General features: G+C 40.4%; 1 protein-coding gene across 3 annotated transcripts; it reads left to right on the top strand.

The window, feature by feature from the left end:
- The first annotated feature begins 55 nt into the window (after window positions 1-55).
- On the top strand, window positions 56-22139 carry RSRC2 (arginine and serine rich coiled-coil 2). 3 transcript variants are annotated; one of them, XM_019038689.4, is made up of 12 exons: window positions 198-348; window positions 4010-4117; window positions 4619-4775; window positions 5490-5533; window positions 6336-6413; window positions 7870-8082; window positions 9476-9679; window positions 11689-11811; window positions 15671-15750; window positions 18410-18642; window positions 19941-20030; window positions 21157-22139. In XM_019038689.4, the coding sequence occupies exons 5-12, from the start codon at window positions 6406-6408 to the stop codon at window positions 21334-21336; spliced, it is 1131 nt and encodes a 376-aa protein (XP_018894234.1). In that variant the 5' UTR covers window positions 198-348; window positions 4010-4117; window positions 4619-4775; window positions 5490-5533; window positions 6336-6405; the 3' UTR covers window positions 21337-22139. The 3 variants fall into 3 exon arrangements, with proteins under 3 accessions (XP_018894232.1, XP_018894233.1, XP_018894234.1); XM_019038687.3 differs by lacking the exons at window positions 4010-4117; window positions 6336-6413 and having other exon boundaries at window positions 56-348; window positions 7892-8082; XM_019038688.3 differs by lacking the exons at window positions 4010-4117; window positions 6336-6413 and having other exon boundaries at window positions 193-348; window positions 7892-8082; window positions 18413-18642.
- Window positions 22140-25765: the final 3626 nt, after the last annotated feature.

Genomic DNA, 25765 nt, shown 5'->3' with positions numbered 1-25765 from the left:
TACTTTAGACTCGAAATAGGAAGTTGCCCCACCCTGAGTTCCGCCCATTCCGTTCTCCCGACTGCGCATTGCTGGGGTGTATTCTTGGCCCCGCCCTCTTCACGGTCCTTACACTCCCCTATGAAAGAACACCCAATCACCGCCTCGAATTGCGTTGTTATAGAAACTTTTGTTACCGCCCCTTTTTCTCCCAGCAAGCTGTGCGACGCGCCGGGCCTCCTCGCCTTTGTGCCATCCGGGTCTCTCGCGCGAGCGATTTAGTCTGAGGCGAAGCTTCGGAGCGGCCGGTACTGTTGAAAGCGACAAGTGGAGGCGCCGCTCTAGCGGCCGGGACTCTGAACTATGGCGGTAGGTACCGAATCTGAGTTTAAAGCCAGGGATATTTTTCTGCTACGTTCCAACAGTGGGTGAACGGCTCCCAGAACCTTGTTCGTGTGTATGTGTGTGGACAAAATGGCGCCGCGGCCTTCTTCTGCGCCCGCCATCATGGCTGCCTGCTGTAGGGAGGGGGAAGTAAGGCGGTGTTGGTGGGGGTGGGGAGCCGCAGGGAGTGCCTTTTTTTTTCCAGAACTTTCCTCCTCTCTTCCCCAACCGTACGTTCCTTTCGCCTCACTGAACTTCCTCCGTTTTCGCTTATTCACCCTGGCTAGTGATTTATTCTAAGTTTTTTTTAGGGCCTGAGATTTGCGGTGGAGAAAGGGGCTGGGGAAGAGAAAGACGATCAGGAGTGGTCTCTGAAAAGTATTGGGTCGAAAAGGCAGTGTCTGTAAGGGGTAGTGTGGGAGAAGAGAGCGACTTGTAGCTGTTTTTTTTTTTTTTTGTACGCTCAATGAGATGCTTCTAGTTGCATAATTTCAATTAGTGTTCGTCAGTGTAAAACTTATGTATTAACGAGCTAGGAAGGTATTGCTGAAAGGGAGTGAAAATTCAACTTAAAAGGTTGTGGAACTACCAATTCTGACTGATGCGCGGTTTCCGAAGTGGCCCGTGATGTAATCAATTTGAAGTCCGAGAAGCATTACAGTTAAGTCTTGTCACAGACCTTGTTCCTTTAAATTTAAACCCTTCGTTGACCCCAGAGGAGCTACAGTTCGTAAATTATCTATTCTGAACAATAAGCCTGCGTGTGTATAAGATACCCAATTCTGACGGATCCACATTATTTTGTGCTTACCTCATTTTTATTCCGTTAAAAGGAAAATGTAAATATTTTGCATTCCTTTTTACTGACTAAAAAATTACATCATTTTCGATAATAATTATGACTCTTAAACATAGTGATAATTTTAAAGTTTGCTCTTCCTAACGATTGGAATGCCGGGGATTAGGCAGATGATTTTCTTTTTCCCCCATACCCCTCTATTATTAGGTGATTGAGTTTAAACCCGTTTCTTTTACTGTCTTCCTTTGTTTAGTGTTTTGGGCCTCAGTATACTTAAAGAGTAATACTATCTTTCTTGGGTTGCAGGGTTTTTTGTGTTTTTTCGAGACGGAGTTTTGCTCTTGTCGCCCAGGCTGGAGTGCGATGGCGCGATCTTGGCTCACTGCAACCTCCGCCTCCCGGGTTCAAGCAATTCTCCTGCCTCAGACTCCCGAGTAGCTGGGAGTACAGGCGCCCACCACCACACCCGGCTAATTTTTTTTGTATTTTTGGTAGAGACGGGGTTTCACCACGTCGGCCAGGCTGGTCTCGAACTCCTGACCTCAGATGATCCACCCGCCTCGGCCTCCCAAAGTGCTGGGATTACAGGAGTGAGCCACCGCGCCCGGCCGGGTTCTAGTATTTTAAAAAGTGAATTTAAACATTTACTTATGCCATGCCTTGTTCAATAAAAAGACAGTCCCCTAGAGAAGTGACCTAGTATTCAATCCGGTGCTTACCTCCTTCCCAGTGGAAAAAGATTTGTCTACTATGTTTCGAGCCGTTATTAGAGTTTGCAACAAAATGTGAATTATAAGAAACCAAAGTGGCTACCTCGTAGAGCCACTGCTGGAATAGAAGGCTGTTTTGCAGTTAACGTTTATGTATATACATAGATTAGTACTAAATTAAAGCTTAGAAAATTTCAGAGCAATTTTAATATTCAGTTTTTGGTGGGTTTTTTTCCTGGATACCTGTATTATGCTACTATAAAATATCCTCAGGGAAATGAAAGTTTTCCATGGCCTCAATGACCACCTATCATTCCTATCTGTTTAGCGTTAAGATGGTTTTTGTTGTTGCTCTGTAGTATATTTTACAGATGAAAATGGTTGATGATGTAAGTTTAAGTTAGCCTGTGTCACAGGGAGGTTTCTCTGTTGCCCAGCTTTGTGATGTTGAGCATAAAGTTAAAGTTAGATAAACCATTGCCTGAAAACTGCCTAGGCTCAGCACTAGCTTTTCCATGAGAAGGTTGTTTTCGATTCTAGTCTTGTTCTCTGCAAAAGTAAATGGGATTTGCCACTAGTTAAGGAATTCTGTCTCTGGCAAGTGTCGTGCAACTGAGAGAAGTAATAGCGGTGCTTAAAATTTTCGAGATCACTTCTGTTTACCAAATGTAAGCTGTACAAACACTCAGCAAGTAATAAATGAGTCTGAAATAGTCCTCAAGGATAACGATGAAAAAAATAGTGTCCAGAATTCATTGTGAAAAATCAGAATCATCCTTAATGATACAGCATTATTAGTAGTAAACACAGTAAAGATATGGAGATGCAGTATCATTTTAAGCAAGTCAGCTAATGTTGCTGGATCTCATCTGTGAAACGAGAAAGTTGAACTCTATTCTAAGGGATGAAAACCTTTCAGCATAAAAATTTTATGGTTCCAGAAGTCACCCAGACTGGAGAAATAAGTACATATACAATATGCTGGCATGAGAGCCTCCCTGGTAGTTAGTTTATTTCTTACTGTTCTTTTTGTGCCATTGTTAGAGGAATAACACGTAATTTATGTCTTTCATCTCATAATTGAACTGCAAAACCTTTGTTTTTTTAATTTATCATTTTATTCCCTAAGTCTAGCATTGGTTTTGGCACATTTTTGACCCTTAGTAAATACTTGTTGAAGTAACTGGACCTCTCACAACTTCATTTATTAAAGTACAATACACCCATTTATTGTACTTGATACTTGTTTAAAATTTGTTAAAATACAATACCCCCATTTATTGTACTTGATACTTGTTTAAAATTTGTTAAAATACAATACCCCCATTTATCGTACTTGATATTTGGTATTCATTTTCTGGACTAACTTTCCTAAAGGAGGAAGTTCTCTAATGTGATTCCTCCTGCTGAAGACTATCGATTCCCTATTTATTCAATCCAGATTCCGTCTGATGTTCTAAGTGAAAAGTCCATAAACTGTTTCTGTAAAGGGCCAGATGGTAAATATTTTTGGCTTTGTGGGCCATGTGCAGTCTCTGTCACATTCTTTCCCAGGCTGGAGGGGCAGTGGCGCAATCTTAGCTCACTTCAACGTCTGCCTCCTGGGTTCAAGCCATTCTCCTGTCTCAACCTCCTGAGTAGCTGGGATTACAGGCACACCCCACCACTCTTGGCTAATTTTTGTGTTTTTAGTAGAAGCAGGATTTTACCATGTTGGCTAGGCTGGTCTCAAACTCCTGACCTCAGGTTATCCGCATGCCTCAACCTCGCAAAGTGCTAGGATTACAGGCATGAGCCACAACACTGGCGTTTTAAGTGCCTTTAGTTTTAACAGTTCAGTCTTTACAGTGCTGTTTACTGAAGTTATTTATTAAATATGCCTAAAATACTTTCAAAAAACGTAAAAAACCATTCCTAGCTCAAGGCCATACAGAAACAGAATGAGGACCATAGCTTGCCAACCCTTCCTAAGTAATCAATTCCCCAGGTGTATCAATTATTTTATTTTTATATTATCTTCTCTGGTCAGATAGCCGAGCATTGTCTACCTTCTGCATTAGTTGAAACTTGTAAAATTTATATTGTAATAATTACTTATAAAATGCTTTAAAGCAGAAACAACTTAATGTTTTCATAGCCCAGAGCACATGTGAGGAGAGGCAGACCATATTTTGCAGCAGCACTGTGCCAAGGGGCTGTTTTCATTAAAGAGGGTTAATGACATTAAGATGAGGTTCTCACTTAGGTAAGTTAATTTTCTGTTTATTATTTTATAGTATTCTTAAGGCATTGTTTTAAGATTTTATCGTCTTGAGTATCTTTAAGCTTTAACAACTCATTTTTGATGTTTGACATGTATGCTAATTTAAAAGTATTGGTAAAGTCAGCTAAATGCATTCACACATCTAAAAAGGACTGTATTTTCTCTGCTTGAATGCTTATTAGAAATACTTGGAGCCCTTATTCCTCCCACGCCCCACCCCATCTTTTAAAAGTTATACAAATCATCGTTAGAAAATTAAAGATACATCAGTCTAAATATGTAGGTCTTGCTTTAGTATCAGGTTCGTCATTTCAAGCCATTCAGCCTTATTAGTGTACAAAGCACATTTAGTTACTTGGAAAGCAGGCATTCTGATTTATTGATTGTGGGGGGCTATCTTCCCTCCCTTTGTCCCTCTTTTAAGAAATTGAAAACATTTAAAATGTAATTAAGAACTTTAATCATTTGTTTTTAAACTTTTAGGCTAGTGATACAGAACGAGATGGACTAGCCCCAGAAAAGACATCACCAGATAGAGATAAGAAAAAAGAGCAGTCAGATGTATCTGTTTCTCCTAGAGCTTCAAAACATCATTATTCAAGATCACGATCAAGGTCAAGAGAAAGAAAACGAAAGTCAGGTATGAATTCTTAAAGGTGGTTACAACTATCAGCATTTGTATAAGATATGTAGACCTGTTGTATAAGAAGACACATACATTTAGTTTGTTGGCCGGGCATGGTGGCTCAAGCCTGTAATGCCAGCACTTTGGGAGGCCAAGGCAGGCAGATCACCTGAGCTGGGAGCAAAAATACAAAAATTGACACAATCTCAGCCCAGTGCAACCTCCACCTGCTGGGTTCAGGCAGTTCTTCTGCCTCAGCCTCCTGAGTAGCTGGGATTACAGGCATATGCCACCACGCCCAGCTAATTTTTGTATTTTTAGTAGAGACAGGGTTTCGCCATGTTGGAACATATCAAGTATAATTCAACCTGTTTATTTTCTTTAGTTTTTATTTTTCTTAATGGCTTACCTCTCTCTACTAAACCCCCTTATGAATTTGCTATAGACTAGGAAACTAGATGGGCTGGTCAGAATATATGTAAAATACTAAAAGTCTATGACCGTTTAAAAGATGTATCTAGGCTGCTTTATGTCCTGGTTTGCTCAGGTTGCTTGATTTGTTTCACATGTGTGTTGTATTAATGTAGAATAATCCCACCCGTGCCATGAAAAAATTAGTCATTGGAAGAAGACTAATGGGAGTCATTTTTCTCCAGCATTAAGAGTTTTTTAAGATGAAATGTTTCTCCAACTTTGTTTATGGTGATTATTTTTTGTGTGTATTCACAGATAATGAAGGAAGAAAACACAGGAGCCGGAGCAGAAGCAAAGAGGTAATTAACACTTTGTAGTGAATAGGTACTTTAAAATACTTATAAAGTGTCTGGTAGAAAGATTTGTATGAATATAAGACATTGTCAAGGTAAGTACAAAACTTGAAATTTAAAAGGTTTATTGGGTTATAAAATAAGCATGATTTTGATTCATCATTTTTGAAGAAGATGTTTATGTGAAAAGTACCTTCAAAACTTTAATTTTATTATATTGTGAAAATATTCACAATAAAAATTTCATATGAAAATATGATTGGTTTTTTTAGGCCTGTCACACAGAGCTTCCATTAATCTGAGGTCCCGAGTCTCCTGGTGCCTGACAGTTGCTCAGGATTTTTAAACAGCAATCATCTTTACATAGCAATACCCTAGATATCTGTGCGCTGCTTTTTCCTTATGAATGATAACAGGAGTTCTCTTTTCTTTTGCAAACTAGTTCAGTTTCCCTAATAGTAGTATTGAATTTTGAAATAAAGGTTTGAGTGAGGGACAGCTGAAAAGGTGGCGGTGACACCAAAACTTGAGGAAAAAGAAAGGCAGCAGCTGTATTGCAAAGGAGTTATTTGTTCACCCACCTGAGAAGACAAAGAATGAGCCAATAAGGAAGTGTAGAAGTAGTAGCCAGAAAGGGAGAAGAGTCTTGTGGGGGCTGGGTAAGGGACTCCTAAAACAAGAGTGGGCAGGGACTTCACCTCTTCCCGTAATGGAAGCTCTGTTAAATTTTTAATTTAGGAGAGTTTTTGTGAAAATGACTATTTTGTTTAGCTCACATGATAACATTTCTATAATAAATCATACTCAGCGTGCTTATGCGCGAAGAGACTGAACTGAAGACGCTGCAGACTCAGATAGCAAAATAATAAGCCTACTTCATGATAAGGTAACTATTAGTCATTCAAACTCCTATTTCCCTTAAATATATCTTAAATCAGTTAAGGGTTTTAATGTTTTTTTTTTAAATTAATAGTAATGTTATGTTTGAAAAACTGGTTTGAAATAAACTTTAAAACCTTTAGAAGTTTAACCACTTAAGACTTTTCCAGTCTGCCTCGTTATAGCAAAACCAAGGAAAATTTCTTTTCTAAGCTCCTATAGAGAACTGGCAATGAAACTAAAATTTAATTGTGTCTCCAGGTCTCTTATTTTTCTGCAAATAATAAATTATGTACTATGATCATTTTCAGCTATATCATCATGCATGTTCCAAAATGATTGGCCAAGTTTTATTTTTAAGAAACATTAATCGTGAGTGGAAAGAAACATGCTATGGCCTTTTGGGAGACAGTAGTGTCTTATTACGGTGGAAAAGTGGTAGCCTGGGCATCAGAAAGACATGGGGAAGGTTCAGCTCACCCATATAGCTTTGTAACTTTAGATCTTAGTTATACATAAAATAAGGGGATTAAGTTAGAGGATCTGAGTTTCCTTCCAGAATTAAAATTTAGTGATTCAGAGATGTCTAGGATTTTAAACTTTCACTACAAGATGAATTTGACAGATCTTCCTGTAGGGAACTGTAGTATGTAGCACTTCTACTTTGGTATTTGGTAGGATGAGACTTGATCATGCAGTTAATTTGAGCTGAGTCTCTGAATGCACATGTGAAGGCCTTGGTCTTTTTAAAGTATGGGGGCAGTATGTATTGTGTGATGGCATGTGGATTGTTATACCTAGTTTGGTTTCTTTAAAATTGAAACATACAGTTGCCATTTCTACCCTAGGTACATGAAGTGTAATACTCCTCTAAGCCTATTGGGATACTGCAAGATGAAAAGTGATTGCTTCACAGTTTAGACATTGGGAGGAAAATCAAGAGCTGTCTTTTAGAGGATGTAGCAGGCAGTATAACTGTAAAAGGGACACTGCATCTCTGTGTAAAATAATTCGAAATTATAGAAAATATTAGTACTTAGTAATAATTATATTTAGCTACCTAATTGAAATGCGTTTCTGGTGCACTTTTTGTGTCATTATCTCCATTACTTACTTAAACTTAACATTATGTACTCTGGATTTAGAAGTTGATGTATATACCTGGTCTGTATTCTTTTAGATAAACATAAGGGATTCCTCTTTTGTCTGGCATAATGGCTTTTCAATATTTCAACTTTAAAATTCATTGTTTCTGTTGTATTGAAAATATTTTGGGGAGGAACTACATTTTGGGTGTTTATAGTAAAAAAAAAATAGTAATTACATCTGCAACATTTGGGTGATGTGAAACTAGATCTTTTTTTTATTTGCCACACACTCCTAAGGTTACTAATGTTGCATCACAACATTTTTGTCTACTGATACCCATACTAACTCTCTTTGTTGCACTATTTTCCTGAAAGAACCAACTTCTTCTTAAAACAGGCAAGAAGACATGAATCCAAAGATAAATCCTCTAAGAAACATAAGTCTGAGGAACATAATGACAAAGAACATTCTTCTGATAAAGGAAGAGAGCGACTAAATTCATCTGAAAATGGTGAGGACAGGCACAAACGCAAAGAAAGAAAGTCATCAAGAGGCAGAAGTCACTCAAGATCTAGGTCTCGTGAAAGGTAAGTCATGTTGTATTATAATGTAGTACCTTCTAACAAGTTACATAAAGTTTCTCATTGACCCAGCAACACCCAAAAAAATCATAATTAGGGAGTTTTTCTTGTTCATTTGTTTGGGTTTGTGGTTTTGTTTGTTTTTTGCCTTTGGGCTTTGCTTTCTCATAATGCAAAAATGGTTTCCAAGAATGGGGTGTAAGGGATGACTAAATCTCAAGTGCCTAGATTTCTTTTCCCTTTTTTTTTTTGACACGGAGTCTTGCTGTGTTGCTCAGGCTGGAGTGCAGTGGCATGATCTCGGCTCACTGCAACCTCTGCCTCCTGGGTTCAAGTGATTCTCCTTTCTCAGCCTCCCAAGTAGCTGGGATTGCAGGCATGTGCTACCATGCCTGGCTAGTTTTTGTATTTTTAGTAGAGATGAGGTTTCGCCATGTTGGCCAGGCTGGTCTCGAACTCCTGACCTCGGGTGATCCACCTACCTCGGCCTCCCAAAGTGCTGGGATTACAGGTGTGAGCCACCGCGCCCAGCCTAGATTTTCTTTTTTGAGATGGTCTCTCTGTTGCCCTAACTAGAGTGCAGTGGTGTGCTCTCTGCACACTGCAGCCTCTTGTCCTCCAGGGCTCAAGTGATCTGACCTCAGCCTCACAAGCAGCTGAGACCACAGACATGCGCCACCACACCCAGCTAATCTCTTTGTATTTTTTTGTAGAGACGGGTTTTGGCCATGTTGTGCAGGCTATTCACGAATTCCTGGGCTCAAGCAATGTGATGGCCTTGGCCTCCTGAAGTGCTGGGATTTCAGGAGTGAGTCACTCTGCCCAGCTGAGATTTTTAACCACTTAATCTGTCTGGCACTGAAAAAATCATATTGTTAAACTGTGTGGTTTAAGCCGATAAACAGTCCTTTTGCATCATCGATGGTGATGTAGGTGTTTGCTGCTAAACTGCAATCTAGATTTTTTTTGATGTTGGAGTATAGATAAAAAGATTTTTGAGAAACTGGATCACAGCTCAAATTTGTGAATGGTTTTTGGTGGGGTTTTTTTTGGAGAATTCTGTGGGTTGTGTGTGGTATCAGACTCAAAAATTTTCAGTAGATAAACTAAAGTATTAAGCTTTGTAACTACTGTGGGAAGAGTATTAAACGGAAGCTTAAATTTGGGTAGGATGCATTGAACACTTTTGACATGTTAATAGGTTTAGTATGTTCTAGGACAAATTATCAAACAAAATGAAGGGTTCATTTTCAGTTAGTATTTCCTTTGAAAATCTCGCTTATTTCTGTAATATAGTGCAGTTACTTGCTTGTCTTGCATTACTACAGGTAACTAACTCGTGTATAAATGAAACAACACAACTTTTAAGTAATTACAAATTTATGCGCTTTAATTTCAGACGCCATCGTAGTAGAAGCAGGGAGCGGAAGAAGTCTCGATCCAGGAGTAGGGAGCGGAAGAAATCGAGATCCAGAAGCAGAGAGAGGAAGAAATCGAGATCCAGAAGCAGGGAAAGAAAACGGCGGATCAGGTCTCGTTCCCGCTCAAGATCAAGACACAGGCATAGGACTAGAAGCAGGAGTAGGACAAGGAGTAGGAGTCGGTAGGTGACCATCATCCTGAATAAAATTTAATAGGACCCTCAGAGAGTCTGTTTATCTTCCTCAGTAAGAGAGTATTAAAATTGTGAGTCACAATTCTATTTATAGATTATGGTAAAATTATTTTAGTCATTACCTAACGTATGAAGAACACACCTAACCACTTGAATAGCATTCACAAGTATTCTCGTGATTGATAAATCTCTTGCGAAGTGCAGGTATGAATAGGCCTATTAAAATGCAGTCGTTGGCTAGGTGTCGTGGTTTACACCTGTAATCACAACGAGGCGAGCAGATTTTTTGAGCCCAGGAGTTCAAGACCAGCCTGGGCAATATGGTGAAACCCCATGTCTACAAAAGATATGAAAATTAGCCTGGGGTGATGACCCACACCTATGATCCCAGCTACTTGGGAGGCTGAGGTGGGATAATCACTTGAGCCCAGAAGACAGAGGTTGCAGTGAGCCAAGATCATGCTGTTGCACTCCAGTCTGGGTGACAGGAGTGAATCCTGTCGTAAAAAAACAAATTCAGTTGTGTTCAACACTGGATTTGTTGTATTAATTTTATTATCACAAATAACTAAAATCTCCTTTTGCATACTTACCATATGCTGTATGCTAGAACTCTTCGCATGTTACTAGCTCATCTAGTTCTCAGAAGAACCATGTTGAAAGGTAAGTGTGTCGTGCTTAAAGACGTTTAAGAAATTTGCCCCAGAATTCCAAAACAGTATCATGATTAAGTGCCAGAGCCAGGACCAGGTTTCAGATATATCTAAATGCAGATTCCATGCATGTGCTTAACCCACTGTATTGTACAAACTACCTCAGATTTTGTTGGTAAATGAACACAATTTAGATTTATCTTGATTGGTGGGAGGAGGCTTTGTTGAGATAGGAAGTGTACAATAAAGAGCACAGGAGGAAAACTAATTATAAATATTCTTCAATGAATGCGTTATTCTCTGCTCGTTTACATACGACAGTAGTATACTAACTTTTGTAAATTGATTGCAACTTAGGTCAGTGTATGAAAGGTTGAAACATACATTTAAAAAGGGACCTGTACTTAATACAGTAACTTGGTTTTTATGATTTATCACTTGATCTTTAAATCAATATGAATTTTTACTCAGTGGTTCTAGTTTATAGTAGTTTACTACTTTGAACCTTACCAATTAAGAAATTTTTTTTTAAGTGCTTTTTTGGTCACTGACATCTTGTTTTTTTGTTTGTTTTGAGACAGAGTCTTACTCTGTCGCCCAGGCTGGAGTGCGATGGCACAATCTTGGCTCACTGCAACCTCTGCCTCCTGGGTTCAAGCGATTTTCCTGCCTCAGCCTCCCGAGTAGCTGGGATTACAGGCACCCAGCATCATCACGCACGGCTAAATTTTGTGTTTTTGTAGAGATGGGGTTTCACCATGTTGGCCAGGCTGGTCTCGGAACTCCTGACCTCAGGTCATCTGTCCGCCTGAGCTTCCCAAAGTTCTGGGATTACAGGCATGAGCCACAGCACCCAGCCAGACCTAATTTTCAGTGGTTAATAACTTTTTACTTTTGAAAAACATCTACAAATTCACTGTAGATGAAAATATGTGGGAATGATTCCTGTGGTATACATACTGACCTACATGAGCACAAAATGACTAATGTATAAGGCTAGCTTTTGCAACATTGGATATACTATGCAAAAGATTGGAAACAGCCAGATGCGGTGGGGCATGCTTGTAGACCTGTGTACTCTGGAGGCTAAGGCAGGAGGATCACTGGAGGCCAGCCTGGGCAACATGGTGAGACCCTGTCTCTTAAAAAGGGATGAGGGAGTTGGAAACAAATGTTATTTCCAATGAGTTCAGCTGTAACACTGATGTTTTAAATCTTTTGCATCTCAAACTGTAAATGTTTTTGTATCGTTGGGATTTTTGTTGAACTGTCTAATTGATTTCTTATTAACAAAATAGTTATGACTTGGCCATAATTTGACATATGAAATACGATTTACTACAGAGATAGAAAGAAGAGAATTGAAAAGCCGAGAAGATTTAGCAGAAGTTTAAGCCGGACTCCAAGCCCACCTCCCTTCAGAGGCAGAAACACAGCAATGGATGCACAGGAAGCTTTAGCTAGAAGGTGTGTATATTTCTTAATTCATTTGTTCCAGTTCACCTTTAAATAAATGCCCAATTGTGTGGATAAGATGAATTCTTTCAGTAAGAGAATGATTCACATACTTTAGTAATATGGTGGCATATTTGTGATCTAGAACTATGTAAATAGTTTGATTCTCATCTTAAACATTTGCACAACTATAAGATTGAGATGTCTACAATTTCTGTTTTTTCCTTCATGATTTAACTGATTTCATTTTTCTCAAATTTAGACTCCCAAATATTTTCAGTTTGCATTTGAAACTTTTTTTGAGTCTTAAATCTGGTTCAAGAACTATTATTTTCTCATCTAAGATGACTTTTCCTTTACTTTTTGTTTTTCTCCCTCAAATAGACAAAATACCTGAAACAGTAAGTAAAATTTTGTCAATATTATTTTGAAGATGGCAATTAACAGATAATACATTATAAGCTAATTTATTTGATCTTGTAAGTTTTATTCCTGGTAACTATGGGAGAACATTTTTTTTTTTTTTTTAATTTTCTGCTGTTTCGGCCGGGTGCAATGGGTCACACCTGTAATCCCAGCATTTTGGGAGGCCGAGGCGGGCGGATCACTTGAGGTCAGGAGTTGGGAGACCAGCCTGGCCAACATGGTGAAACCCCATCTCTACTGAAAATACAAAAATTAGCTGGGCGTGGTGGCAGGCGCCTGTAATCCCAGCTACTCTGGAGGCTGAGGCACGAGAATCGCTTGAACCCATGAGGCAGAGGTTGCAGTAAGCCAAGATCGCGCCACTGCACTCCAGCCTGGGCAATAGAGCGAGACTCAGTCTCAAAAAAAAAAACACACACACACACACAAATAAATTTTCTGCTGTTTCAAAGATGAGTAATGGTGAAACCACACACAGCACGACTATATATTGAAATCTGCAAAACTATTCAAAGAACTGCCTCATAGAGAGGCAAAAAGTAAAATAAAATCCAAGCACTTGTTTGCAGCATTTCCCATATTTTGAAAAATAGACTTTTTAGGTTTTGATTTTTTTTTCTCTCGTTACAAAATTAAGGTGTTTTGTTTTTTGAGACAGGGTCCCACCCAGGCTGGAGTGCAGTGGCACATGATGACGGCTCACTGCATCCTTGAACTCCTGGGCCCAAGCAATCCTCCCACCTCAGCCTCTCAAGTAGTTGGGACCACAGGCATGCCTGGCTAATTTTTGTATTTTTTGTAGAGAAGACGGGGTCTCCCTATGTTGCCCAGGCTGGTAACACAGTGTAACCTGATGTGCTTCCCTGGGAACCCAGCCTGACAGAAACTGCAGCTGAACAGCAGCAAAAGTGTGAGCTCACCCCTTCTTTCCATTCACCTTAGTGAATGGTATTAATTCCAAATCTTCAATGGCCATTTTAATGCAACCAGTTGTAGTCACACATATCTTCTTTCTGAAACTAGTATGGAAATAATTTACTATAAAATTGGATTTAGTATATACTAGATTGTAATTTCATTAACTCTGACATATTTTTTAAGCTCTTAAGTTATTTACTTGAATGCCATAAGTCTATTCTGTTTGCGTTTTTGGATTTTTTTAAAAGTGAAGCCGTTAATAGCATCCAAAATGTCATTGATATATAGATTACTTGGTGATCTTTCAGATAAAGTTTTAAATGTAGTCCTTTAATTTCAGAATATGAGATTATTTACTACCTTGAAATCTGGAGAATTTTTTTCTTAATAAGAAACTACCATGTATAGACCTTTTATATTGGTTTCTTTTTTGGTCTTAAAGGTCAAGATTTAAAACTGTTTAGGAAATAGATTTCAGATCTGTGACCTACTTTTTTTATTTTTTATTTTTATTTTATTTTGTTTATTTATTTATTTATTTTTGGGACGGAGTCTTGCTCTGTTGCCCAGGCTGGAGTGCAGGAGCGTGATCTTGGCTCACTGCAACCTCTGCCTTCTGGGTTCAGGCAATTCTCGTGCCTGAGCCTCCCAAGAAGCTGGGGTTACTGATGCACATCACCACACCCAGCTAATTTTTGTTTTCTTTTTAGTAGAGACGGGTTTTGCCATGTTGGCCAAGCTGGTCTCGAACTGCTGGCCTCAAGCAGTCTTCCCACCTTGCCAAGCCTGCGACCTACATTTTATTGTTACTGCTAATTTACAAACTTTTATTCTCAAGGACAAAGTCAAGTCTATGGTATGCCTTCCATGCATATGTGCTTCATAAAAGGGAATAAAATTATAGTTTGTTAAATTTCTTTTATGTAAATTTCAACAATTTTTTTTTTCCTTTTCCTCTTTTGTTTTGTTTTGTTTTTTTTTTTTTGAGATGGAGTCTTGTTGCTAGCTGGAGTGCAGTGGTGTGATCTCAGCTTACTGCAACCCCTGCCTCCTGGGTTCAAGCGATTCTCCTGCCTCAGCACCCCAAGTAGCTGAGATTACAGGCGCCCACCACCACGCCCTGCTAATTTTTTGTATTTTTAGTAGATGCGGGATTTCACCATGTTAATAACCAAGCTGGACTCTTAACTCCTGACCTCAGGTGATCCACCCACCTCAGCCTCCCATAGTGTTGGAATTACAGGCGAGAGGCGTGGCGCCAGGCCGACTTAACAATTCTTAAAGCAAATCCAATTTACTACCCCTGCATTATATTACCCATAGTGCCCCAAAACAAGTTTTGTCAGTCCTGTCCCCTTTATACCACATTACAGAGGGCGTTAGTGGCATTTGGCTTGATTGATAAATCAGGGAATCCTTATGAAGAAAAGAGTTCCTCTTTCAGGAATTCATTGTGAAGATAATGTTACTTGTTATTTGCTATATAGGAAGGGTAAACTTAACATATAGCTTGTTTAGTGTGCATACTCATTAGTGAATTTAATGTATGCACACTACTCATTCAATAGAGTGAGTAGAGAGAACAAGCATTCATTTTTGGGCTGGGCACGGTGGCTCAAGCCTGTAATGCTAGCACTTTGGGAGGCCAAGGCAGGCGGATCAGAAGGTCAGGAGTTTGAGACCAGGCTGACCAACACTGGTGAAACCCCATCTCTACTAAAAATACAAATATTAGCTGGGCATGGTGGTGTGTACCTGTAATCCCGTCTACACAGGAGGCTGAGGCAGGAGAATCGCTTGAACCCAGGAGGCGGAGGTTGCAGTGAGCCAAGGTCGTGCCATTGCACTCCAGCCTGGGCAACAGAGTGAGACTCTTGTCTCAAAAAAAAATTCATTTTTGTCTTGGGATGAATTTGTGTTTCATGTTACCAGTTCCTTTGTAAATGATAAATTTGTTCAACTGCTAGAAGTAATTTCCTAATTGAGAGAAGTTTTCCTCCCATTTTATTAGATTACAGAGAATGGCAAGGTTTGCTTGACCTTTTAGTTTTGGCTTTTTGATTTTTATTAAATTGAAGACTTTACTAAGGTCTGTACAATATAAAAAATTATCCGAATGTCTTGATTGGCTGGCTTTTTCTCCCTCAAGAAACATTTAGATAATTCTATAAATTTAAGTTATTTACTACTTAACCATGCTCTAAAATTTACTCAGCTTTCAATATGTTACTTGCAAGACGTAATTTTTTTCACTTGTTAATTGGAACTGCATATAAAAACTATGCCCATTTCTGACTAGTCAATTCAAAAATGTTTAAAACCACTGTTGTGGTATTCTTCAAATGTAGCTTATATCATCTTAAGAATGATTGCTTTTTCTTCACATACGGCTATCAGTGGTGGAGGGATGCTAAAAATTTAAAATTTTATGGAAGTTGGCTTGTCTCTGTACATGCACATATAGAGAGATATATACATAATGGTTTTATATTGTGTTATTTTAAATTTATTGAAATTAATTTTGCAGGTTGGAAAGGGCAAAGAAATTACAAGAACAGCGAGAAAAGGAAATGGTTGAAAAACAAAAACAACAAGAAATAGCTGCGGGTAATTTTTTTAATTCTTTTTTAGTCATCTCGATTTGAGCTCTTTCAAGCTTTTTTGTTTTTCAGACAGGGATTTGCTCTGTCATTCTGACTGGAGTGCAGTGGCTCCAGCAATAGCGCATGGTAGCCTCAAACTCCCAGGCTCAAGTGATCCTCCCACCTCAGCCTACCGAGTAGCTGGGACTGCAGGCCCACATCACCATGCATGGCTAATTTTTTTCTTACTTTTTGTAGAGAGGACCTTTCACTATGTTGCCCAGACTATTCTTGATCTCGGGCTTAAGCAATCCTCCTGCCTCAGCCTCCCAAAGTACTGGGATTGCAGGCATGAGCCACTGCACCCAGCCTAAGTTTGACATGCTTTTTGTAGAAAAATTGAAAAATATAGAAAATAATAGGAAGAAAATCACCTATGATTCCTACTTCCCATCAGTACACTGTAAACGTTTATTTTAGTGTTCTCACTTAAGTGTTTTGTAGCTTGTTTCTGATGTGGTCCATGTGGATAATTTTTGTTGATAAATTAGTAATGAGTATGTTTGTTCATGTAACACTAGTCATCATGACAGATGTTGTTGTTGTTACGGAGTCTCGCTCCATCGCCCAGGCTGGAGTGCAGTGGCGTGACCTCAGCTTACTGCAACCTCTGCCTCTTGGATTTAAGCGATTCTCCACCTCACCCTCCCCTGTGGCTGGGACTACAGATGTGCACCACCACATCTGGCTCATTTTTGTATTTTTAGTAGAGACGGGGTTTCACCGTGTTGAACCAGGATGGTGTCGATCTCTTGACCTGGTGATCGTCCTTCTTGGCCTCCCGAAGTGCTGAGATTACAGGCATGAGCCACCACGCCCAGCCCCAGATGTCTTTTACGATTTTGGAAATGCAGTTTATGCAAGAAAGTGAACTGATCTGAAATATGTATTTCTGTTTCAAGAAATCAAGTTTTTATGCATAACAAACATTGCAGATTTCAAAAATTATCAGGCCTGGCTCAGTGACTCACTCCTGTAATCCCAGCACTTTGGGAGGCCAAGGCAGGTGGATCACCTGAGGTCAGGAGTTCAAGACCAGCCTGGCCAACATGGCGAAACCCCATCTCTGCTAAAAATACAAAAATTAGCCAGGCGTGGTTGCGTGCGCCTATAGTCCCAGCTACTCAGGAGGCTTGAACTCGGGAGGTAGAGGTTGCAGTGAGCCAAGATCACGCCATTGCACTCTAGCCTGGGTGACAGAGTGAGACCCTGTCTCAGGAAAAAGAAAAAAACAAAAAACAAAAAATTATCACAAAGAGCTTACTGTTGATTTGCTGTGAAATTTAATCTGGAAGATGGTTTTTTGTTGTTGTTTTTTACATTTTTGGTAAACAGTGGCACTTAATTGAAACTCCAAAAGTTTACAAATAGCCATTTTTTTTTTAACTACATCATTACTCTCTTTGGTAACTCTGGTTCCTGTAATGTTGGTAATTTAAGTACTTTTTAAGGTTATATTCTGGACTGACAAAAATAGGTAATCAGAGGTGTCTTTGTTTACAGAGGACTGCTCAATCACAGTGGAAATACCAGGGCTTTATTGAACTTGGACTTAGCGTAATACCTGCATACTGTTGCTGTTTTTTTGTTTGTTTTTTTTTTTGTTTTGTTTTTTTGTTTTTGAGACGGAGGCTCATACTGTCGCTGGTGCTGGAGTACAGTGGCACAATCCTGACTCACAACAACCTTCACCTCTCGGGTTCAAGTGATTCTCCTGCCTCAGCCTCCTGAGTACCTGGGATTATAGGCGCCTGCCACCACGCCCGGCTAATTTTTTTGTAGTTTTTATTTGAGACGGGGTTTCACTATGTTGGCCAGGCTGGTCTCGAACTCCTGACCTTGTGATCCGCCTGTCTTGGCCTCCTAAAGTGCTGGGATTACAGACGTGAGCCACTGCGCCCAGCCTTAGCTGCATACTGTTTTTCAAGTATATGATGTGAGCATCAAATGAAATGTCCATGAGAACATTTCATAAATTAAAAAAATACAAGGTTTTATTGTTTTGTAATTATACGTTAGAAACACTATAGTTCATCTACACTGAAATCATACTTTCTTACTATTTGCAGAATTCTCTATCCTCAAAGTTAATAAATGGGTTTTTGTTTTGTTTTGATACGGAGTTTCGCTGTTGTTGCCCAGGCTGGAGTGCAATGGCATGATCTCGACTCACTGCAACCTTCGCCTTTTGGGTTCAAGTGATTCTCCTGCCTCAGCCTCCCGAGTAGCTGAGATTACGGGCATGTACCACCACGCCCGGCTAATTTTGTATTTTTGGTAGAGACGGGGTTTCTCCATGTTGGTCAGGCTGGTCTCGAACTCCCAACCTCAGGTGATCTGCCCACCTCAGCCTCCCAAAGTGCTGGGATTACAGCCGTGAGCCACTGCGCCTGGCAATAAATGGTTTATATATATATCAAGGGTTTATGTAGAAATATGTCCGTTGATGAACACAATAAATGTTTGCTAAAAACTTGTGAGCTAATACTCAGTCATTTCCTTGTATTTGGTGAAAATCCTGCCTTTTTGCACATTCATAGCTTTTTATAAATCGTTTGTTAATGTAAATCAGGAGGTTTATGTTTTAAAATCATTTTAAAATCCATTTTTGTATTCTCTTCAAGCAGCTGCAGCTACTGGAGGTTCTGTTCTCAATGTTGCTGCCCTGTTGGCATCAGGAACACAAGTAACACCTCAGATAGCCATGGCAGCTCAGATGGCAGCCCTGCAAGCTAAAGCTTTGGCAGAGACAGGAATAGCTGTTCCTAGCTACTATAACCCAGCCGCTGTTAATCCAATGAAATTTGCTGAACAAGAGAAAAAAAGGAAAATGCTTTGGCAGGGCAAGAAAGAAGGGGTAAGTTCTCTCATTCTGCTTTTCTGTTGTTTATTCCTAATTAGTAATTGCTTAGAAAAACAAATTTGGGTTGAAAAATACTACTTTGGGCTTAACTTTGTAAGAACCTGGGGTGGCCAGACGCGGGTGGCTTATGCCTTTAATCCCAGCACTTTGGGATGCCAAGTGAGCGGATCAGTTGAGATAAGGAGTCCAAGACCAGCCTGGCCAACATGGCAAAACCCTGTCTCTACTGAAAAGAAAATAAAAATCAGCTGGGTGTGGTGGCACACACCTGTAATCCCAGGTGCTTGGGAGGCTGAAGCAGGAGAATCGCTTGAGCCTGGGATGCAGAGCCTACATACAGTGAGCCAAGATCATGCCACTTAGCCAGGCATGGTGGTGGGCACCTGTAATCCCAGCTACTTGGGAGGCTGAAACAGGAGAATCACTTGATCCTGGGAGGCGGAGGTTGCAGTGAGTTTTCAGCGAAACTCCATCTCAAAAAAAAAAAAAAAATCACGCCACTGCACTTCAGGCTGGGTGACAGAGTGAGACCATCTCAAAAAACAAATAAGCTAGGATAGTCTTATTTACCAGTTATTAATACTAAAATAAAACATAATTGATTGAAGTCAAGCTTTCAAAGAAAACTAATATTACCATAGAAGTAGTAAGGAAAAGAGGCTACTTGGTTTAGAATTTTTCATAGATTATGAGGTACTTTTTTTTTTTTGACATTATTTGCAATGACAAATGACATTAAGTGCAAATGACATATGCAGTCACAAAAATTGCATGTTAAAAAAAGTCTATGACAGGAAAAGAATCCTTTTTTTTATTTTATTTTTACTATTTTTGAGACAGGGTCTTGCTCTTGTCACCCAGGCTGGAATGCAGTGGCGTGATCTCAGCTCACTGCAACCTCTGCCTCCCGGGTTCAAGCAATTCTCCTGCCTCAGACTCCTGAGACCCTCCTGGGTCTACAGGTGCCCACCACCATGCCAGGCTAGTTTTTTGTATTTTTAGTAGAGACAGGGTTTCACCTAGTCATCCAGGCTAGTCTCGACCCCCTGACCTCAGGTGATTTGCCCCCCTCGGCCTTCCAAAGTGCTGGGATTATAGGAGTGAAGCACAGCGCCCAACCTCTTGCTTGTATTTCTTTGCTTTGTGGTTTCTTAAGTCTTGAAATAATTAAACTTACATCGATTGAATGCCATCCATGCTGTTTTTTTTTTAATTTAGACATTGTTGAGAGATTTCATGTCCTAAAAAATATTTAAATTTTACATATTTTAAAGTTCAGTGTTTCTTAACAGGACAAATCCCAATCTGCTGAAATATGGGAAAAATTGAATTTTGGAAACAAGGACCAAAATGTCAAATTTAGGAAATTGATGGGTATTAAGGTGAGTTTCACATGTGCCAGGGGATCTTTGTATTAGCTATTAGCCCTCTTGCACTGTTCTTCCCTCATTTTCTTAGTTCTGGTCTTTGCTCAGGTGTCAGCGTTTTTGAGTTCTTTCCCACCACCTTTTGTGAAATAACAAGCAATCCCATTCTGAAACATTCCTATCTCCCCTACCCACTGTCCTCCCTACACACACACTTTGAGAGAGAGAGAGACGGGGTCTTGCTCTGCTTGCTCTGTCACTTGGGCTGGAGTACAGTGGTGCAGTCATACCTCACTGCAGCCTCAAACTTCGAGGCTCAAGCAGTCCTTCCACCTCGGCCTCTCAAAGCCCTGGATCACAGTTCTGAGCCACTGCGCCCAGCCTCCATCCCCATTTTCTACTTTACTTTCCTCTGTGGCATTTATACCCTGACATCTTCTACATATTATGTTTTTTCCAACCTACTAAACTGAAGTTAACTTTTGTTACACCCTGCTATATTCCAGACCTAGAAAGAACATTGCCTTGTACTTTGGAGGTGTTCAATAATGAGTGGAAATTAAGTTATTGAGATCAAATACATACCCCAAAAGTATAATTTTTTTTTTTTTTTTTTTTTTTAGTATATACGGGGTTTCACCATGTTGGCCAGGCTAGTCTCGAACTCCTGACCTCAGGTGATCCACCCGTCTCAGCCTCCCAAAGTGCTGGGATTACAGGCGTGAGCCACACTGCACCCAGCCAAAAGTATAATTTAATAATAGTGTCAGCCTAGTTCACACCTGTGAACAACACTTTGGGAGGCTGGGGGGCGGGCGGCAGGGGGTATCCCTGAGGTCAGGAGTTCGAGACCAGCCTGACCAATGTGGTGAAACTCCGTCTCTACTGAAAATACAAAAATTAGCTGGGCGTGGTGGCGTGTGCCTCTAATCCCAGCTATTTGGGAGGCTGAGGCATAAGAATTGCTTAAACCCAGGAGGCAGAGGTTGCAGTGAGCCAAGATGGCACCACTGCACTCCAGACTGGACAACAGAGCAAGACTCCATCTCAAAAAAAAAACAAATACATAAAAAATAGTGTCAAATGAGAGAATATTTATCTCCATCTGAATTCATTGTAATGTTTTATGTCTGATTTTTAGAGTGAAGATGAAGCTGGATGTAGCTCAGTTGATGAAGAAAGTTACAAGACTCTGAAGCAGCAGGAAGAAGTATTTCGAAATTTAGATGCTCAGTATGAAATGGCAAGATCACAAACCCACACACAAAGAGGAATGGGTTTGGGTTTCACATCTTCAATGCGAGGAATGGATGCAGTTTGAAAATGATCACACTTGTAAAGTTTGGGACTTATAGACTTCTTGTTCTGATGTCACGTCCTTGTTCACCAAACAGCTAGCATTCTAGCTTGCATGGGTGTTGCATTGACTTTAATTTATTGAAAAATACAAATTTTTGTAAATATCAGATCAGTGATACTGGTGTTAGTGTTGTAATCAGGTTAAACCCACTTCCATTAAACTTGACAGGACTATAGAAGGACAATATTTTTTAGTTCATGAATTCTACTTTTCAAATAAATAAAAGCTGCAGGTGGGGATAAAATCTCATACATGGATTTTTTCGTGTCCGCTGTCTTGTGTACTTTTGTACTTAACCTTGTACAGTTATTTTCATCTCTTGAAACATGAAAGAAATGTTATGTAGATGTTCTTTAGAAGATCTGGCCATTTGGTACATAATCCAGCACAGATAAGCTGGGTGGTAATGATAATAAAAATGGTTTTCTCAAAACTGGTGTTAATTTAAGTTACCTGGGATGTTTCTTTGAATTTGTTTATAGTTTCTGTAGCATTTGGCAATTGCTGTTAGAAAACACTAGCTAGAAATTCCCCCCCCACCACCACCCTTATTAAGGCCAGTTAACTATACTACAGTCAATACCATGGTGAGCAAAAATGTAAAAGGTGGAAGGAGAAAACTTATTAAAATAGTATGTTTTCCTATTATAAGGGACGGACTTGGTATTCAGTATTTGTCAAATATTACATGTGTTATTCAGGAGATAGATTAATGCATTAAAGGGATGTAAGCACTTTTATTTTAATAAAGTGCCTTATAACAAGTTCTTTGTATGTTTTTTGCTCATTATCCCTTTGAAGTCTTCTCTAGCATAGACTATAAAATATTAAAATATTAGAAATTTTTTTGTTTTTGAGACAGGATCTTGCTCTGTTGCCTAAACTGGGTGCAGTGGCACAATCTCGGCTCACTGCCAGAGCCTCTGCCTCCCAGGTTCAAGCAATTCTCCCACCTCCGCGTCCCAAGTAACTGGGATTACAGGTGTACCACCGCACCCAGCTAATTTTTGTATTTTTAGTAGAGGTGGGGTTTTACCATGTTGGCCAGGCTGGTCCTGAACTCCTGACCTCAGGTGATCCACCCTCCTCAGCCTCCCAAAGTGCCGGGATTATAGGCGTGAGCCACTGCAGCCAGCCTAGAAAATGTTTTGTTACTAGATTGAACATAAATCTGGAGCCAAGGGGTGGGGGGGCCCTGCAAAACTTGAAGTTAATTTACTTTAGTTACAACAAAGTAATAAGGTTTGGCTTTCCTTTGAAAAATCCTTTGGAAAACATCACAGAATGAGAGCACATTACAATCAGGGAAGACTACAGCAATAAGATTGACAGCCTTATTTTAAAAGCTGGAATTAAGTCTTGCCAACTTGCTCATTAGGTATTTTTTTAATACATGAAAATCAAGTAATGGGGTGTTTTTTTTTTGCTTTCTGTCCTAGGCTGGAGTGCAGTGCATTGCAGCAGGCTCTCCCGGGCTCAAGCAGTCCTCCCACCTCAGCCTCTTGAGTACCTGGGACCACAGGTGCTCACCAACACACCTAGCTTGTTTTTAATTTTTTATAAAGACAAGGTCTTCTTACGTTGCCCAGGTTGGTCTTGAATTCCTGGCCTCAAGCAATCCTCCCACCTCAGGGCTCCCAAAGTGATGGGGTTACAGGTGTGATCCACTTCACCTAGCCAGACTGTAAGATTTTTAATGTACTTTAATAAACTTTTCATTTTCCCAGAGCACAGTAATTCTATGGCAAAATGGCTTTTCACCGTGTTTCAGTGACAAATCTAAGCCTTCTAAGGAAATGACACTATGGATCCTTCATTTCGTGATCATCAACATTTTTCAATTAAGCTCTGCCTTTTTAAATCAATCTTATTAAAAATGTTCATGACCTTGTAAGGCAGTGTGGACGCAAAAGCTTCCTGTGTGTCTACAGTTATTTTAGGAGCTGACCATATGTGATGAGTGATACAGCCTGTCCTTTGCTCATCTAGAGCAGCACTGTCCAATAAAATATGTGTGTATATGTATATTGGTCCAGGTGATCTTCCCACCTCACTCCCCTGAGTAGCTGGCACCAAAGGCCCATGACAACGTACCTGAGATGGGGTTCTCAGGCTGTTGGCCAGGCTGGTCTCCCACTCTTGGCCTCAAATGATCTGCGTCATCTCAGCCTCCCAAAGTGCTACCTGGGATTCAGGTGTGAAGCCACAGTGCCTGGCCTAAGTATTTTATTTCAATTTCTTTTTTGAGTAGCCAAATGCAAATAATTAAAAGATGAAATTACAGTTGTCCCTTGAACACATGGGTTTGAACTTTAGGGTTCACTTACATGCAGAATTTTCTTTTTTTCTTTTTTTTTTTTGTGAGAGACTGTTTTGCCCAGGCTGGAGTGCAGTTGCGTGATCCTAGCTCACTGCAACCTTTGTGTCCTGGGTTCAAGCAATTTTCCTGCCTCAGCCTCCTGAGTAATTGGGATTACAGGCACCCGCCACCACGCCCGGCTAATTTTTGTATTTTTGGTAGAGACGGGGTTTCACTATGTCAGCTAGGCTGGTCTTGAACTCCCGGGTTACACCATGTTGGCCAGGCTGGTCTTGAACTCCTGACCTCATGATCTGCCCGCCTGGGCCTCCCAAAGTGCTGGGATTACAGGCGTGAGCCACCATGCCGGGCCTCATGCAGATTTTTCAGTGAAAGTAAACCTGGGAGGTGGAGGTTGCAGTGAGCCGAGATCATGCCACTGCACTCCAGCCTGGGTGACAGAGTGAGACTCTGTCTCAAAAAATAAAATTTCAAAAAAAAAAAATTTAAATGGCCAGGCACAGTGGGTCATTCCTGTAATCCCAGTATTTAGGGAGGCAGAGGCAGGAGGATAGCTTTAGCTCAGAAGTTCAAGACCTATCTGGGCAATATAGGGAGATCCCGTTGTCCACAAAAAGAAAAAAAAATGTTAAAATGTGTAAATGACTTCCCAATGTTGTAAATGGAAAGAGGCTTCCTTAAGGGCCTTTCAGTACTGACCTAGTAGTGTTCCAACCTCATCTTGCTCCACTCTGCCTTTTCACTCAACATGGTGGTTCGTACACCTAAGACACTCTTCCATCCTCCCACCCCCAACTTTGCCCATCCTTAAAGTCTCACTTCCTCACTTTACTGACTCCCACAGACTAGGGTGTTTGTTAAATATTCATAACTTCCTGTGTTTTTCACCTTTTTTTTTTTTTTTTTTTTTTTTTTTTTTGAGACAGAGTCTTGCTCTGTCGCCCAAGCTGGAGTGCAGTGGCACGATTTCGGCTCACTGCAACCTCTGCCTCCCGGGTTCAAGCGATTCTCCTGCCTCAACCTCCTGAGTAGCTGGGATTACAGGCGTGTGCCACTACGCCTGGCTAATTTTTGTATTTTTAGTAGAGACAGGGTTTCTCCATGTTGGTCATGCTCGTCTTGAATTTCTGACCTCGTGATCCACCTGCCTTGGCCTCCCAGAGTGCTGGGATTACAGATGTGAGCCACCACCCCCGGCCCACATTTCTTTGTGTGATCAATATCCATCAACAACCACCTCGACCCAAGAACAGGAACATTTATAATTATGGGGTTTTTGTTGCTTTTTGTGGACTACAGCCTTCGTGAGAGGAGGAATTACTCTATTGTGGTTACTCTTGTAACCATACTCAGGTCCTAGACAAGTGCCTGGCCCATCGAAGGTGTAAGTAAATAATGTGATTGAATGACAGAAAGCCTCAACAGACTAAAATAGTTGAATCTAGCTAATCTTACATTAAAAACGAAGCAAGCTCAATAAACTAATCTACAACAGTCATCTCTGTAGCAAAGCTGGAGTTTCTTATTCTCTTTTATGTTTATTTTTATTCAGTTCCCTTTCAGGCTATGGAGTTCCTTATTCTCTGGTGTGGCACGCACACCAGAATCTGTGAGAAGCTATGCGTCGTGCTCTGATTTTTCACCCTTAGTTGCCTAACAGGAACATCCCATACTGGTTTTTGTTTTTCTTTTTCTTTTTGAGACAGGGTCTTGCTTTGTCTCCCAGGCTGGTGTGCAGTGGCGCCATCTGGGCTCAGCGCAGCCTCGACCTCTTGGGCTCAAACCCTCCCGCCTCAGCCTGCCGAGTACCTGGGACTACAATCGCCCAGCTAATTTTTATATTTTTTGTAGTGTCTGGGTCTCGCTCTGTTGCCCAGGGTGGTCTCCAACTCCCGGGCTCACGTGATCCTCCCGCCTCCGCCTCCCGAGTAGTTGGTATTACAGGTGTGAGCCACCACGCCCTGCCCCCAGATTGCTTTAGCGCATTCTGACCTACTCCAGCTTTCTTCACATTTCAAAAAGCACCAATCCCAGGATGCAATGCAGACAATGAGTACCAGTCGCTTAGAA

Source organism: Gorilla gorilla, chromosome 10 (genome assembly GCF_029281585.2).
Source record: "Gorilla gorilla gorilla isolate KB3781 chromosome 10, NHGRI_mGorGor1-v2.1_pri, whole genome shotgun sequence".
NCBI classification, from domain to species: Eukaryota; Metazoa; Chordata; class Mammalia; order Primates; family Hominidae; genus Gorilla; species Gorilla gorilla.
The sequence above is the reverse complement of the archived record's forward strand: the minus strand, read 5'-3'. Positions and strand labels throughout refer to the sequence as shown.